The sequence below is a fragment of the Gallus gallus genome, chromosome 1 (genome assembly GCF_016699485.2).
Source record: "Gallus gallus isolate bGalGal1 chromosome 1, bGalGal1.mat.broiler.GRCg7b, whole genome shotgun sequence".
NCBI classification, from domain to species: domain Eukaryota; kingdom Metazoa; phylum Chordata; class Aves; order Galliformes; family Phasianidae; genus Gallus; species Gallus gallus.
Window position 1 is genome coordinate 109,334,242 of NC_052532.1, and position 16,579 is coordinate 109,350,820.

General features: G+C 53.1%; 1 protein-coding gene across 1 annotated transcript; it reads left to right on the top strand.

The window, feature by feature from the left end:
- The first annotated feature begins 4,821 nt into the window (after positions 1–4,821).
- On the top strand, positions 4,822–16,316 carry LOC101747234 (serine-rich adhesin for platelets-like). Its single transcript, XM_046903967.1, has 5 exons — positions 4,822–6,131; positions 11,757–12,535; positions 13,853–13,918; positions 14,690–15,306; positions 16,164–16,316. The coding sequence occupies exons 1-5, from the start codon at positions 4,822–4,824 to the stop codon at positions 16,314–16,316; spliced, it is 2,925 nt and encodes a 974-aa protein (XP_046759923.1).
- Positions 16,317–16,579: the final 263 nt, after the last annotated feature.

Here is a 16,579-nt window from a genome sequence, read left to right on the forward strand (position 1 = left end):
TCCCCCTGAGCTACAGAGTAAGAGGGAGCCCTTCCACACTGCAAAGAGCCACAAGTGCTCTGAGTGTATAGCGGCATTCCTATAAGCACTTTGTGGCTGAAAACAAACATGAGCCAGGAAAAGGTATTAAAAATATGAGATAACTTAAACGTTTAAGTCTTTGATGAGTCTCTAGACATGGAAAAGTGGGGGGTTTCTATCATTAATAGTCACTGAAGTGAAGGGAGATGGGTATAGTCTCATCAGGATGAAGATGGAGCCCAGGGCTGGTGACCAGTGGTATCACCTGTGTATCATTAGGAGGAGCTTGCTTACTGAAGAAAATTTGGAGAAATGCAGCTGAGAATGAGTAGGTAGGTTATTTGGTATTTTCCACCTAGCTCAAAGAGGTGAACTAGCAGAGATGCACAGCTGCTCCAGCCTGTCTACAGTGTTGAAGAACAAAAGGCTGATGCATTTGTAGTAATTTGGTATCCAATAAAAATCCAAGTTATTACCTCAATAACTACTCCTCAACTATTTCAAAATACAGAAAATATTTGTAGAGGGAAGTTGTATCTCCAGATTAGAGTTAGGCTTTTGGGCTCAAGGCAACACAGGACTGTATCTTAGTCATGCACGACCCATGTCCAAGGTTGTTAAAGAGCCCTGCTAATCAAATATCGAACAGTGTTTGGGTGTGATGCACTGCACATGAATTCCGTAAGTCTTTCCTTTTGACGCACTGGACTTTGAATCACATTCCGACTTTGTTCTACTATAGAAACGCAAGCATACTTCAACTGAAAACTTTGGAATTTATGATACTAGAAGTCAGGTGTGAGAATTTCATTACATTGGCTGTGATCCCACCTGTGTGAAGGATTAACTGTAGCTGAGACGTAACAATGAAGCCTCGCCCTCTTTGAATTACTGACGCCTTCAATCCAAAATGTCAGTTTCACAAATGGAGAGTGTACTGTAAGGAGGAGAGAACTCATCATGGAGATTTGGAATTACCCCTGGCATTTCATTTTCTCTCTTTTTCTGTGTAAGTTAAAATCTATTTGACTATTTGCATTTGCAATATTTTTTAGAGGATGTCCTGGAGATAGATTTGAAACAATAATTTGAGAGAGGGCTGGCTAAAAATAAATATAAAATAAATATACACTGTTTATAGTTAGAATTTATTTTGTAATTTCTCTTAAATGTCTATATTTCAGTAGGCATTTTAGTAGCGCATAAAGTTGCAAATGAATAAATGAGTGAGAGAAAAATATGTGGAAAACACATCCAAAAATGTAACATGTGGTGCATGAACAGATTTTATGATGTTTCTTGGCCTTAAATCTTAAATTCTATAGATATGAGATCAATGAATGCTCTATTTTGCCAATTATTCTCTCCTGAGAGACTCTTTAGAAAGAGAAAGATAAGAAAATATGGGCTGGGTTATATTAATTATGCTGTTTTCCCAATGTACTGCAAGAGAAGCTTGAAATACTATCTAGAAATTCAAAGGGTTCTCTTATTTATTCTTACTATCTAGTTCTGTGACATTCAATGCAGATGAGTATAAATTTCTTCCTTCTCTTAAGAGTCCAAAGAATACATACAGAGAATCATACAATTTGAGCTGTGTTGGGATGCAGAAAAATTATTGATCTGTAGGAGGAATTTTGCAGAATGCGTATATATTACATGCTGTTATTTCTATGCTAAATTATATGATGAATGCAACTTTGATTTTAGAGATACATAGAGCCAAAACAAGTTAACATTTTGGTAGAGCTATTCCAGTACACCTGTATGAGGATACTCAAAGCTTTACACAGTTGAAAATAAAGAGCTAGGATATCAGCAAAGTGTTTTTAAGGAATAATATTAAAACGAGACAGCAGATGATGTGTTTCTAGAAGAAACAAAAACAACACTTAAAATCAAGATAAAATTAGTGGGGGATGTAAATGAAATGGATCTGAATCAGTCTGTACACAATCAGAACTGAAACAGGATTTGTTTTTTCTTTTAAGGAGTATAAGAAATTTTTCAGATTGCAAACAATAGTAGTTATTATTATTCCATAATTAGAGATACAAGAAAACACAGGAAATAAATGAATTTTCTCTCGAGATAATCAATTATTTTGGGTATAAAAAAATACTAATCTCCCCTGCCTGAAACCAAGAGTGCAATGAAGATGTATAGATCTCACAAAACAGGGGAATTTAAATAATGACTACAAAGGACTAAAGAAGAGAAAATTTTGCAAAAATAATTGCAGTCTTTGGAAAACAGCTATAAAAACGCTATAAAATTGCAGTGTAAAGACATATGCAAAAATTGTAGTTAGAGAGATGAAAGAAATTAAAATGAAAAACAACATATACAGGAAATAGATCAATATAAAATGTCAATACAAATGTAAAAAAAAAAATGTAGACAGCTAAAAGTACAACAAAACTCGATAACTACAAGGGGAAATAAAAGAGAAATCCAGGTCACTGGGGAAGAATTAATAGAGTTAAAAAAAAAAAGAAAAGAAAATGAAGGAAAAAGATAGAACAAAAGAAGAAAAAAAAAACCTTAAAACACGAGTGTCCAAACATTCGAATTGCCAGCACCGCATTGAGTGAAGAGGAGTTGTCCTGGGCTGCATATAAAATGTATAAAATAGTTGATGTATCTAAGTAACAACCCATTCTTTTTTTTTTAAACATAAAAACCATATTAAAATATGGGGGGGGGGGGGGGGGGGGGGGGGGGAAGGAAGCAACCAGAATTGGAAACTTGTGGGCTATTTGACATTTTTTTGTGTGTGAAACTAATGCATCAGTCTGGTTTGATGGAAGTGGTTGTGATTCTTGGCGAATTCCTCAGGTGCTCCTCCGAGATTTTTCATGAAATTTTACGTTTTATGTGATTGATCCTTGAAAATAATTGTTCACAAATGTATGTACAACCAAAAATATAAAATGTGAATAAGGCATGTATATGAAAAAAGGGATATTTTTCCCTGGTAAGACAGGCCTTACAGAAGTCCAGTAGGAAGGTATGAGAATATTTTTGACTTGAATATCTGATCGCACCTGATTGCATTCTGTGTATTCAAATTGAAAATTCCAGGCTGATGTATACAGAATGTACACTGAAAATGGAATCAAAGATGTACCATAAAATGGAAGACATTTTTGAAAATATTGAAACCTATTCTCAAAATCCTTTTTCAAAATGGACAGAAAACTTAATATTTTTCACTGTTCAAGAAAGCTTTTAGCCAGAATATCAAAATGCATAAAATTATTTGCCATAAGTTGAGTTGGTATGGCACTATGACAAGTCCTTGTCTGAATTTCATCTCAGAGAAGGATAAAGACAACACTGATGTTTGGTTGCTGCTAAGTGACAGGTGAGTGCCAGAGTCTGAGAGTCACAGTGTCAGACAGCCATTGCCATAGTGGCATGACACATCAGATGCCTGCAGAAAGGGCTGAGTTGGGCCTCCTGTGGCCTGTGGCAAGTGGGTGGGAAACATGAGCAATAAAAGAATAATAAAAATATGAGTTTATTGAGACAATTTAAGAAGTGAAAAAGATTATAGAAAAAAAAAAACAAAAAAAAGACAAAATTGTAATCTAAGATGAAAAACAAAGAGAAAAAAAGGAAGTACCTGAAATGTAAAAGGCATAAAGTATACGACAATACAAGAAAAAAAAAAAAAAAACACAAAATATTTTCCTAACACTAATATTTTTGTCAGCAATGTTGGTAAACATTGATGGCACAACACAAAGCAAATCTACAACTCTGTCCACAGCAAACAGCATTCTTGGCACTGTGACTCAAAAGCCCAGTTTCGCAGCTGCAAGTAACAACTCTAACCTTGATAGTGACGGACATGTGCAATCCAACATGACACCAAGCATCAGCAGTGAAATCACTGAAGGTAGGTTGACCAAGACATCCCAGCTCTCCACGGCAGCAACATCATCGAGTTCACAGTCCTCTGCTACTATAGCACCTGTTGAGACAGTACAGCCATCAAACTGGAGTGGGAGTGCTGGTTCTGGGTCTGCACTGCCCATCTCGACAGCAGCCAGTGACTCCTCTTTGCCTGTGAGCTCCTCAGCTGTGCCGTCCAGCTTCATGCCAAGCAGCAGCAGTGAAATCACTGAAACTGGGTTGACCAAGACATCCCAGCCCGCCACGGCAGCAACATCATCTGGTCCACCGTCCTCTGCTGGTACAGTGGGTGTTGGGACTGTGCAGCCTACCACGTCGAGTGGGAGTGCAGGCTCTGGATCTGCACTGCCCAGCTCGACAGCAGCCAGTGACTCCTCTTTGCCTGTGAGCTCCTCAGCTGTGCCATCCAGCTTCACGCCAAGCAGCAGCAGAGAAATCACTGAAGCTGGATTGACCAAAACATCCCAGCGCGCCACGGCAGCAACATCATCTGGTCCATCGTCCTCTGCTGGTACAGTGGGTATTGGGACTATGCAGCCTACAGCGTTGAGTGGGAGTGCTGGTTCTGGGTCTGCACTGCCCATCTCGAAAGCAGCCAGTGATTCCTCTTTGCCTGTGAGTTCCTCAGCTGTGCCATCCAGCTTCACGCCAAGCAGCAGCAGAGAAATCATTGAAGCTGGGTTGACAAAGACATCCCAGCCCACCACGGCAGCAACTTCATTTGGTCCATCGTCCTCTGCTGGTACAGTGGGTATTGGGACAGTGCAGCCCACCACGTCGAGTGGGAGTGCTGGCTCTGGGTCTGCACTGCCCAGCTCGACAGCAGCCAGTGACTCCTCTTTGCCTGTGAGCTCCTCAGCTGTGACATCCAGCTTCATGCCAAGCAGCAGCAGAGAAATCACTGAAGCTGGGTTGACGAAGGCATCCCAGCCCGCCACAGCAGAAACATCATCTGGTCCATCGTCCTCTGCTGGTACAGCGAGTGTTGGGACTGTGCAGCCCACCACGTCGAGCGGGAGTGATGGCTCTGGGTCTGCACTGCCCAGCTCAACAGCAGCCAGTGACTCCTCTTTGCATGTGAGCTCCTCAGCTGTGCCATCCAGCTTCACGCCAAGCAGCAGCAGTGAAATCTCTGAAGGTAGGTTGACCAAGACATCCCAGCCTGCCACGGCAGCAACATCATCTGGTCCACTGTCCTCTGCTGGTACAGCGGGTGTTGGGACTGTGCAGCCCACCATGTCGAGTGGGACTGCTGGCTCTGGTTCTCCACTGCCCAGCTCGACAGCAGCCAGTGACTCCTCTTTGCCTGTGAGCTCCTCAGCTGTGCCATCCAGCTTCACGCCAAGCAGCAGCAGTGAAATCTCTGTAGGTAGGTTGACCAAGACATCCCAGCCCGCCACGGCAGCAACTTCATATGGTACACCGTCCTCTGCTGGAACACCGAGTGTTGGGACTGTGCATCCCACAACATCGAGTGGGAGTGCTGGTTCTGGGTCTGCACTGCCCAGCTCGACAGCAGCCAGTGACTCCTCTTTGCCTGTGAGCTCCTCAGCTGTGCCATCCAGCTTCACGCCAAGCAGCAGCAGAGATATCTCTGAAGCTAGGTTGACCAAGACATCCCAGCCCGCCACGGCAGCAACATCATCTGGTCCACCGTCCTCTGCTGGTACAGTGGGTATTGGGACTGTGAAGCCTACAACGTCGAGCGGGCGTGCTGGCTCTGGGTCTGCACTGCCCACCTCGACAGCAGCCAGTGACTCCTTGTTGCATGTGAGCTCCTCATCTGTGCCATCCAGTTTCATGCCAAGCAGCAGCAGTGAAATCACTGAAGCTGGGTTGACCAAGACATCCCAGCCCGCCACGGCAGCAACTTCATCTGGTCCACTGTCCTCTGCTGGTACAGCGAGTGTTGGGACTGTGCATCCCACCACGTCGAGTGGGAGTGCTGGCTCTGGGTCTGCACTGCCCAGCTCGACAGCAGCCAGTGACTCCTTGTTGCATGTGAGCTCCTCAGCTGTGCCATCCAGCTTCACACCAAGCAGCAGCCGTGAAATCACTGAAGCGGGGTGGACCGAAACATCCCAGTCCGCCACGGCAGCAACATCATCTGGTCCACTGTCCTCTGCTGGTACAGCGAGTGTTGGGACTGTGCATCCCACCACGTCGAGTGGGAGTGCTGGCTCTGGGTCTGCACTGCCCATCTCGACAGCAGCCAGTGACTCCCCTTTGCCTGTGAGCTCCTCAGCTGTGCCATCCAGCTTCACGCCAAGCAGCAGCAGTGAAATCTCTGAAGCTGGGTTGACCAAGACATCCCAGCCCTCCACGGCAGCAACATCATCTGGTCCACCGTCCTCTGCTGGTATAGCTGGTATTGGGACTGTGAAGCCTACAACGTCGAGTGGGAGTGCTGGCTCTGGTTCTCCACTGCCCACCTCGACAGCAGCCAGTGACTCCTCTTTGCCTGTGGGCTCCTCAGCTGTGCCATCCGGCTTTACGCCAAACAGCAGCAGTGAAATCTCTGAAGCTAGGTTGACCACGACATCCCTGCTCTCCACAGCATCAACTTCATCTGGTCCACCGTCCTCTGCTGGTACAGCGAGTGTTGGGACTGTGCATCCCACCACGTCGAGTGGGAGTGCTGGCTCTGGGTCTCCACTGCCCAGCTCAACAGCAGCCAGTGACTCCTCTTTGCCTGTGAGCTCCTCAGCTGTGCCATCCAGCTTCACGCCAAGCAGCAGCAGTGAAATCACTGAAGCTGGGTTGACCAAAACATCCCAGCCCGCCACGGCAGCAACATCATGGGGTCCACCGTCCTCTGCTGGTACAGTGGGTATTGGGACTGTGCAGCCCACCATGTCGAGTGGGAGTGCTGGCTCTGGTTCTCCACTGCCCATCTCGACAGCAGCCAGTGACTCCTCTTTGCCTGTGAGTTCCTCAGCTGTGCCATCCAGCTTCACGCCAAGCAGCAGCAGAGAAATCACTGAAGCTGGGTTGACGAAGGCATCCCAGCCCGCCACAGCAGCAACATCATCTGGTCCATCGTCCTCTGCTGGTACAGCGAGTGTTGGGACTGTGCAGCCCACCACGTCGAGCGGGAGTGCTGGCTCTGGGTCTGCACTGCCCAGCTTGACAGCAGCCAGTGACTCCTCTTTGCCTGTGAGCTCCTCAGCTGTGCCATCCAGCTTCACGCCAAGCAGCAGCAGTGAAATCACTGAAGCTGGGTTGACCAAGACATCCCAGCCTGCCACGGCAGCAACTTCATCTGGTCCACCGTCCTCTGCTGGTACAGCAGGTGTTGGGACTGTGCAGCCCACCATGTCGAGTGGGAGTGCTGGCTCTGGTTCTCCACTGCCCAGATCGACAGCAGCCAGTGACTCCTCTTTGCCTGTGGGCTCCTCAGCTGTGCCATCCAGCTTCACGCCAAGCAGCAGCAGTGAAATCTCTGAAGGTAGGTTGACCAAAACATCCCAGCCCGCCACGGCAGCAACATCATCTGGTCCACCGTCCTCTGCTGGTACAGCGGGTGTTGGGACTGTGCAGCCCACCACGTCGAGCGGGAGTGCTGGCTCTGGGTCTGCACTGCCCATCTTGACAGCAGCCAGTGACTCCTCTTTGCCTGTGAGCTCCTCAGCTGTGCCATCCAGCTTCACGCCAAGCAGCAGCAGTGAAATCACTGAAGCTGGGTTGACCAAACCATCCCTGCTCTCCACGGCAGCAACTTCATCTGGTCCACCGTCCTCTGCTGGTACAGCAGGTGTTGGGACTGTGCATCCCACCATGTCGAGTGGGACTGCTGGCTCTGGTTCTCCACTGCCCAGCTCGACAGCAGCCAGTGACTCCTCTTTGCCTCTGAGCTCCTCAGCTGTGACACCCAGCTTCACGCCAAGCAGCAGCAGTGAAATCTCTGAAGGTAGGTTGACCAAGACATCCCAGCCCGCCACGGCAGCAACATCATCTGGTCCACCGTCCTCTGCTGGTACAGCGGGTATTGGGACTGTGCAGCCCACCACGTCGAGCGGGAGTGCTGGCTCTGGTTCTCCACTGCCCAGATCGACAGCAGCCATTGACTCCTCTTTGCCTGTGGGCTCCTCAGCTGTGGCATCCAGCTTCACGCCAAGCAGCAGCAGTGAAATCACTGAAGCTGGGTTGACAAAGGCATCCCAGCCCGCCACGGCAGCAACATCATCTGGTCCACCGTCCTCTGCTGGTACAGCGGGTGTTCGGACTGTGCATCCCACCACGTCGAGTGGGAGTGCTGGCTCTGGGTCTGCACTGCCCAGCTCGACAGCAGCCAGTGACTCCCCTTTGCCTGTGGGCTCCTCAGCTGTGCCATCCAGCTTCACGCCAAGCAGCAGCAGTGAAATCACTGAAGCTGGGTTGACCAAGGCATCCCAGCCCTCCACGGCAGCAATTTCATCTGGTCCACCGTCCTCTGCTGGTACAGCGGGTGTTGGGACTGTGCAGCCCACCATGTCGAGTGGGACTGCTGGCTCTGGTTCTCCACTGCCCAGCTCGACAGCAGCCATTGACTCCTCTTTGCCTGTCAGCTCCTCAGCTGTGCCATCCAGCTTCACGCCAAACAGCAGCAGTGAAATCTCTGAAGGTAGGTTGACCAAGACATCCCAGCCCGCCACGGCAGCAACATCATCTGGTCCTCCGTCCTCTGCTGGTACAGTGGATACTGGGACTGTGCAGCCCACCATGTCGAGTGGGAGTGCTGGCTCTGGTTCTCCACTGCCCACCTCGACAGCAGCCAGTGACTCCTCTTTGCCTGTGGGCTCCTCAGCTGTGCCATCCGGCTTTACGCCAAACAGCAGCAGTGAAATCTCTGAAGCTAGGTTGACCACGACATCCCTGCTCTCCACAGCATCAACTTCATCTGGTCCACTGTCCTCTGCTGGTACAGCGAGTGTTGGGACTGTGCATCCCACCACGTCGAGTGGGAGTGCTGGCTCTGGGTCTGCACTGCCCACCTCAACAGCAGCCAGTGACTCCTCTTTGCCTGTGAGCTCCTCAGCTGTGCCATCCAGCTTCATGCCAAGCAGCAGCAGTGAAATCACTGAAGCTGGGTTGACCAAAACATCCCAGCCCGCCACGGCAGCAACATCATCTGGTCCACCGTCCTCTGCTGGTACAGTGGGTATTGGGACTGTGAAGCCTACAACGTTGAGCGGGAGTGCAGGCTCTGGGTCTGCACTGCCCATCTCGACAGCAGCCAGTGACTCCTTTTTGCATGTGAGCTCCTCAGCTGTGCCATCCAGCTTCACGCCAAGCAGCAGCAGTGAAATCACTGAAGCGGGGTGGACCGAAACATCCCAGCCCGCCACGGCAGCAACATCATCTGGTCCACTGTCCTCTGCTGGTACAGCGAGTGTTGGGACTGTGCATCCCACCACGTCGAGTGGGAGTGCTGGCTCTGGGTCTGCACTGCCCAGCTCGACAGCAGCCAGTGACTCCCCTTTGCCTGTGAGCTCCTCAGCTGTGCCATCCAGCTTCACGCCAAGCATCAGCAGTAAAATCTCTGAAGCTGGGTTGACCAAGACATCCCAGCCCTCCACGGCAGCAACATCATCTGGTCCACCGTCCTCTGCTGGTATAGCTGGTATTGGGACTGTGAAGCCTACAACGTCGAGCGGGAGTGCTGGCTCTGGTTCTCCACTGCCCACCTCGACAGCAGCCAGTGACTCCTCTTTGCATGTGAGCTCCTCAGCTGTGCCATCCGTCTTTACGCCAAACAGCAGCAGTGAAATCTCTGAAGCTAGGTTGACCACGACATCCCTGCTCTCCACAGCATCAACTTCATCTGGTCCACTGTCCTCTGCTGGTACAGCGAGTGTTGGGACTGTGCATCCCACCACGTCGAGTGGGAGTGCTGGCTCTGGGTCTGCACTGCCCAGCTCAACAGCAGCCAGTGACTCCTCTTTGCCTGTGAGCTCCTCAGCTGTGCCATCCAGCTTCACGCCAAGCAGCAGCAGTGAAATCACTGAAGCTGGGTTGACCAAAACATCCCAGCCCACCACGGCAGCAACATCATCTGGTCCACCGTCCTCTGCTGGTACAGCGGGTGTTGGGACTGTGCAGCCCACCACGTCGAGCGGGAGTGCTGGCTCTGGGTCTGCACTGCCCATCTCGACAGCAGCCAGTGACTCCTCTTTGCCTGTGAGCTCCTCAGCTGTGCCATCCAGCTTCACGCCAAGCCGCAGCAGAGATATCTCTGAAGCTAGGTTGACCAAGACATCCCAGCCCGCCATGGCAGCAACATCATCTGGTCCACCGTCCTCTGCTGGTACAGTGGGTATTGGGACTGTGAAGCCTACAACGTCGAGCGGGAGTGCTGGCTCCGGTACTCCACTGCCCAGCTCGACAGCAGCCAGTGACTCCTTGCATGTGAGCTCCTCAGCTGTGCCATCCAGCTTCATGCCAAGCAGCAGCAGTGAAATCACTGAAGCTGGGTTGACCAAGACATCCCAGCCCGCCACGGCAGCAACATCATCTGGTCCACCGTCCTCTGCTGGTACAGCAAGTGTTGGGACTTTGCAGCCCACCACGTCGAGTGGGAGTGCTGGCTCTGGGTCTCCACTGCCCACCTCAACAGCAGCCAGTGACTCCTCTTTGCCTGTGAGCTCCTCAGCTGTGCCGTCCAGCTTCACGGCAAGCAGCAGCAGTGAAATCTCTGAAGGTAGGTTGACCAAGACATCCCAGCCCGCCACGGCAGCAACATCATCTGGTCCATCGTCCTCTGCTGGTACAGTGGGTATTGGGACTGTGAAGCCTACAACGTCGAGCGGGAGTGCTGGCTCTGGGTCTGCACTGTCCATCTCGACAGCAGCCAGTGACTCCTTTTTGCATGTGAGCTCCTCAGCTGTGCCATCCAGCTTCACGCCAAGCAGCAGCAGTGAAATCACTGAAGCTGGGTTGACGAAGACATCCCAGCCCGCCACGGCAGCAACATCATCTGGTCCACTGTCCTCTGCTGGTACAGCGAGTGTTGGGACTGTGCATCCCACCACGTCGAGTGGGAGTGCTGGCTCTGGGTATGCACTGCCCAGCTCGACAGCAGCCAGTGACTCCTTTTTGCCTGTGAGCTCCTCAGCTGTGCCATCCAGCTTCACGCCAAGCAGCAGCAGTGAAATCTCTGAAGGTAGGTTGACCAAGACATCCCAGCCCGCCACGGCAGCAACTTCATCTGGTCCACCGTCCTCTGCTGGTACAGTGGGTGTTGGGACTGTACAGCCCACCACGTCGAGTGGGAGTGCTGGCTCTGGGTCTGCACTGCCCACCTCGACAGCAGCCAGTGACTCCTCTTTGCCTGTGAGCTCATCAGCTGTGCCATCCAGCTTCACGCCAAGCAGCAGCAGTGAAATCACTGAAGCTGGGTTGACCAAAACATCCCAGCCCGCCACGGCAGCAACATCATCTGGTCCACCGTCCTCTGCTGGTACAGCGGGTATTGGGACTGTGCAGCCCACCACGTCGAATGCGAGTGCTGGCTCTGGTTCTCCACTGCCCAGCTCGACAGCAGCCAGTGACTCCCCTTTGCCTGTGGGCTCCTCAGCTGTGCCATCCAGCTTCACGCCAAGCAGCAGCAGTGAAATCACTGAAGCTGGGTTGGCAAAGGCATCCCAGCCCGCCACGGCGGACACTTCATCTGGTCCACCGTCCTCTGCTGGTACAGCGGGTGTTGGGACTGTGCAGCCCACCACGTCGAGCGGGAGTGCTGGCTCTGGGTCTGCACTGCCCATCTCGACAGCAGCCAGTGACTCCTCTTTGCCTGTGAGCTCCTCAGCTGTGCCATCCAGCTTCACGCCAAGCAGCAGCAAAGATATCTCTGAAGCTGGGTTGACCAAGACATCCCAGCCCGCCATGGCAGCAACATCATCTGGTCCACCGTCCTCTGCTGGTACAGTGGGTATTGGGACTGTGAAGCCTACAACGTCGAGCGGGAGTGCTGGCTCCGGTACTCCACTGCCCAGCTCGACAGCAGCCAGTGACTCCTTGCATGTGAGCTCCTCAGCTGTGCCATCCAGCTTCATGCCAAGCAGCAGCAGTGAAATCACTGAAGCTGGGTTGACCAAGACATCCCAGCCCGCCACGGCAGCAACATCATCTGGTCCATCGTCCTCTGCTGGTACAGCAAGTGTTGGGACTTTGCAGCCCACCACGTCGAGTGGGAGTGCTGGCTCTGGGTCTGCACTGCCCACCTCAACAGCAGCCAGTGACTCCTCTTTGCCTGTGAGCTCCTCAGCTGTGCCGTCCAGCTTCACGCCAAGCAGCAGCAGTGAAATCTCTGAAGGTAGGTTGACCAAGACATCCCAGCCCGCCACGGCAGCAACATCATCTGGTCCATCGTCCTCTGCTGGTACAGTGGGTATTGGGACTGTGAAGCCTACAACGTCGAGCGGGAGTGCTGGCTCTGGGTCTGCACTGCCCACCTCGACAGCAGCCAGTGACTCCTTTTTGCATGTGAGCTCCTCAGCTGTGCCATCCAGCTTCACGCCAAGCAGCAGCAGTGAAATCTCTGAAGCTAGGTTGACCACGACATCCCTGCTCTCCACAGCATCAACTTCATCTGGTCCACTGTCCTCTGCTGGTACAGCGAGTGTTGGGACTGTGCATCCCACCACGTCGAGTGGGAGTGCTGGCTCTGGGTCTGCACTGCCCAGCTCAACAGCAGCCAGTGACTCCTCTTTGCCTGTGAGCTCCTCAGCTGTGCCATCCAGCTTCACGCCAAGCAGCAGCAGTGAAATCACTGAAGCTGGGTTGACCAAAACATCCCAGCCCACCACGGCAGCAACATCATCTGGTCCACCGTCCTCTGCTGGTACAGCGGGTGTTGGGACTGTGCAGCCCACCACGTCGAGCGGGAGTGCTGGCTCTGGGTCTGCACTGCCCATCTCGACAGCAGCCAGTGACTCCTCTTTGCCTGTGAGCTCCTCAGCTGTGCCATCCAGCTTCACGCCAAGCAGCAGCAGAGATATCTCTGAAGCTAGGTTGACCAAGACATCCCAGCCCGCCATGGCAGCAACATCATCTGGTCCACCGTCCTCTGCTGGTACAGTGGGTATTGGGACTGTGAAGCCTACAACGTCGAGCGGGAGTGCTGGCTCCGGTACTCCACTGCCCAGCTCGACAGCAGCCAGTGACTCCTTGCATGTGAGCTCCTCAGCTGTGCCATCCAGCTTCATGCCAAGCAGCAGCAGTGAAATCACTGAAGCTGGGTTGACCAAGACATCCCAGCCCGCCACGGCAGCAACATCATCTGGTCCACCGTCCTCTGCTGGTACAGCAAGTGTTGGGACTTTGCAGCCCACCACGTCGAGTGGGAGTGCTGGCTCTGGGTCTGCACTGCCCACCTCAACAGCAGCCAGTGACTCCTCTTTGCCTGTGAGCTCCTCAGCTGTGCCGTCCAGCTTCACGGCAAGCAGCAGCAGTGAAATCTCTGAAGGTAGGTTGACCAAGACATCCCAGCCCGCCACGGCAGCAACATCATCTGGTCCATCGTCCTCTGCTGGTACAGTGGGTATTGGGACTGTGAAGCCTACAACGTCGAGCGGGAGTGCTGGCTCTGGGTCTGCACTGTCCATCTCGACAGCAGCCAGTGACTCCTCTTTGCCTGTGAGCTCATCAGCTGTGCCATCCAGCTTCACGCCAAGCAGCAGCAGTGAAATCACTGAAGCTGGGTTGACCAAGACATCCCAGCCCGCCACGGCAGCAACATCATCTGGTCCACTGTCCTCTGCTGGTACAGCGAGTGTTGGGACTGTGCATCCCACCATGTCGAGTGGGAGTGCTGGCTCTGGTTCTCCACTGCCCAGATCGACAGCAGCCAGTGACTCCTCTTTGCCTGTGGGCTCCTCAGCTGTGCCATCCAGCTTCACGCCAAGCAGCAGCAGTGAAATCACTGAAGCTGGGTTGACAAAGGCATCTCAGCCCGCCACGGCAGCAACATCATCTGGTCCACCGTCCTCTGCTGGTACAGCGGGTGTTAGGACTGTGCATCCCACCACGTCGAGTGGGAGTGCTGGCTCTGGGTCTACACTGCCGAGCTCGACAGCAGCCAGTGACTCCCCTTTGCCTGTGAGCTCCTCAGCTGTGCCATCCAGCTTCACGCCAAGCAGCAGCAGTGAAATCACTGAAGCTGGGTTGGCAAAGGCATCCCAGCCCGCCACGGCGGCAACTTCATCTGGTCCACCGTCCTCTGCTGGTACAGCGGGTGTTGGGACTGTGCAGCCCACCACGTCGAGCGGGAGTGCTGGCTCTGGGTCTGCACTGCCCATCTCGACAGCAGCCAGTGACTCCTCTTTGCCTGTGAGCTCCTCAGCTGTGCCATCCAGCTTCACGCCAAGCAGCAGCAAAGATATCTCTGAAGCTGGGTTGACCAAGACATCCCAGCCCGCCATGGCAGCAACATCATCTGGTCCACCGTCCTCTGCTGGTACAGTGGGTATTGGGACTGTGAAGCCTACAACGTCGAGCGGGAGTGCTGGCTCCGGTACTCCACTGCCCAGCTCGACAGCAGCCAGTGACTCCTTGCATGTGAGCTCCTCAGCTGTGCCATCCAGCTTCATGCCAAGCAGCAGCAGTGAAATCACTGAAGCTGGGTTGACCAAGACATCCCAGCCCGCCACGGCAGCAACATCATCTGGTCCATCGTCCTCTGCTGGTACAGCAAGTGTTGGGACTTTGCAGCCCACCACGGCGAGTGGGAGTGCTGGCTCTGGGTCTGCACTGCCCACCTCAACAGCAGCCAGTGACTCCTCTTTGCCTGTGAGCTCCTCAGCTGTGCCATCCAGCTTCACGCCAAGCAGCAGCAGTGAAATCTCTGAAGGTAGGTTGACCAAGACATCCCAGCCCGCCACGGCAGCAACATCATCTGGTCCATCGTCCTCTGCTGGTACAGTGGGTATTGGGACTGTGAAGCCTACAACGTCGAGCGGGAGTGCTGGCTCTGGGTCTGCACTGCCCACCTCGACAGCAGCCAGTGACTCCTTTTTGCATGTGAGCTCCTCAGCTGTGCCATCCAGCTTCACGCCAAGCAGCAGCAGTGAAATCACTGAAGCTGGGTTGACCAAGACATCCCAGCCCGCCACGGCAGCAACATCATCTGGTCCACTGTCCTCTGCTGGTACAGCGAGTGTTGGGACTGTGCATCCCACCACGTCGAGTGGGAGTGCTGGCTCTGGGTCTGCACTGCCCAGCTCGACAGGAGCCAGTGACTCCTTTTTGCCTGTGAGCTCCTCAGCTGTGCCATCCAGCTTCACGCCAAGCAGCAGCAGTGAAATCTCTGAAGGTAGGTTGACCAAGACATCCCAGCCCGCCACGGCAGCAACATCATCTGGTCCACCATCCTCTGCTGGTACAGTGGGTGTTGGGACTGTACAGCCCACCACGTCGAGTGGGAGTGCTGGCTCTGGGTCTGCACTGCCCACCTCGACAGCAGCCAGTGACTCCTCTTTGCCTGTGAGCTCATCAGCTGTGCCATCCAGCTTCACGCCAAGCAGCAGCAGTGAAATCACTGAAGCTGGGTTGACCAAAACATCCCAGCCCGCCACGGCAGCAACATCATCTGGTCCACCGTCCTCTGCTGGTACAGCGGGTATTGGGACTGTGCAGCCCACCATGTCGAGTGGGAGTGCTGGCTCTGGTTCTCCACTGCCCAGCTCGACAGCAGCCAGTGACTCCCCTTTGCCTGTGAGCTCCTCAGCTGTGCCATCCAGCTTCACGCCAAGCAGCAGCAGTGAAATCACTGAAGCTGGGTTGACCAAGACATCCCAGCCCGCCACGGCGGCAAGTTCATCTGGTCCACCGTCCTCTGCTGGTACAGCGGGTGTTGGGACTGTGCAGCCCACCACGTCGAGCGGGAGTGCTGGCTCTGGGTCTGCACTGCCCATCTCGACAGCAGCCAGTGACTCCTCTTTGCCTGTGAGCTCCTCAGCTGTGCCATCCAGCTTCACGCCAAGCAGCAGCAGTGAAATCACTGAAGCTGGGTTGACCAAAACATCCCTGCTCTCCACGGCAGCAACTTCATCTGGTCCACCGTCCTCTGCTGGTACAGCAGGTGTTGGGACTGTGCATCCCACCATGTCGAGTGGGACTGCTGGTTCTGGGTCTGCACTGCCCACCTCGACAGCAGCCAGTGACTCCTCTTTGCCTGTGAGCTCCTCAGCTGTGACACCCAGCTTCACGCCAAGCAGCAGCAGAGATATCTCTGAAGCTAGGTTGACCAAGACATCCCAGCCCGCCATGGCAGCAACATCATCTGGTCCACCGTCCTCTGCTGGTACAGTGGGAATTGGGACTGTGAAGCCTACAACGTCGAGTGGGAGTGCTGGCTCTGGTTCTCCACTGCCCAGCTCGACAGCAGCCAGTGACTCCTTGTTGCATGTGAGCTCCTCAGCTGTGCCATCCAGCTTCATGCCAAGCAGCAGCAGTGAAATCACTGAAGCTGGGTTGACCAAGACATCCCAGCCCGCCACGGCAGCAACATCATCTGGTCCATCGTCCTCTGCTGGTACAGCAAGTGTTGGGACTGTGCAGCCCACCACGTCGAGTGGGAGTGCTGGCTCTGGGTCTGCACTGCCCACCTCAACAGCAGCCAGTGACTCCTCTTTGCCTGTGAGCTCCTCAGCTGTGC

Excerpts from the sequence above, each read along its gene's own strand:
- LOC101747234 (XM_046903967.1), top strand. The coding sequence starts at position 4,822 with ATGCCAAGCAGCAGCAGAGAAATCACTGAAGCTGGGTTGACGAAGGCA. Across the intron at positions 6,132-11,756 it reads AGTGGGAGTGCTGGCTCTGG|CAGCAGCAAAGATATCTCTG; the intron begins GTCTGCACTGCC and ends CTTCACGCCAAG. Across the intron at positions 12,536-13,852 it reads TGGTCCACTGTCCTCTGCTG|CTGGGTTGACAAAGGCATCT; the intron begins GTACAGCGAGTG and ends AAATCACTGAAG.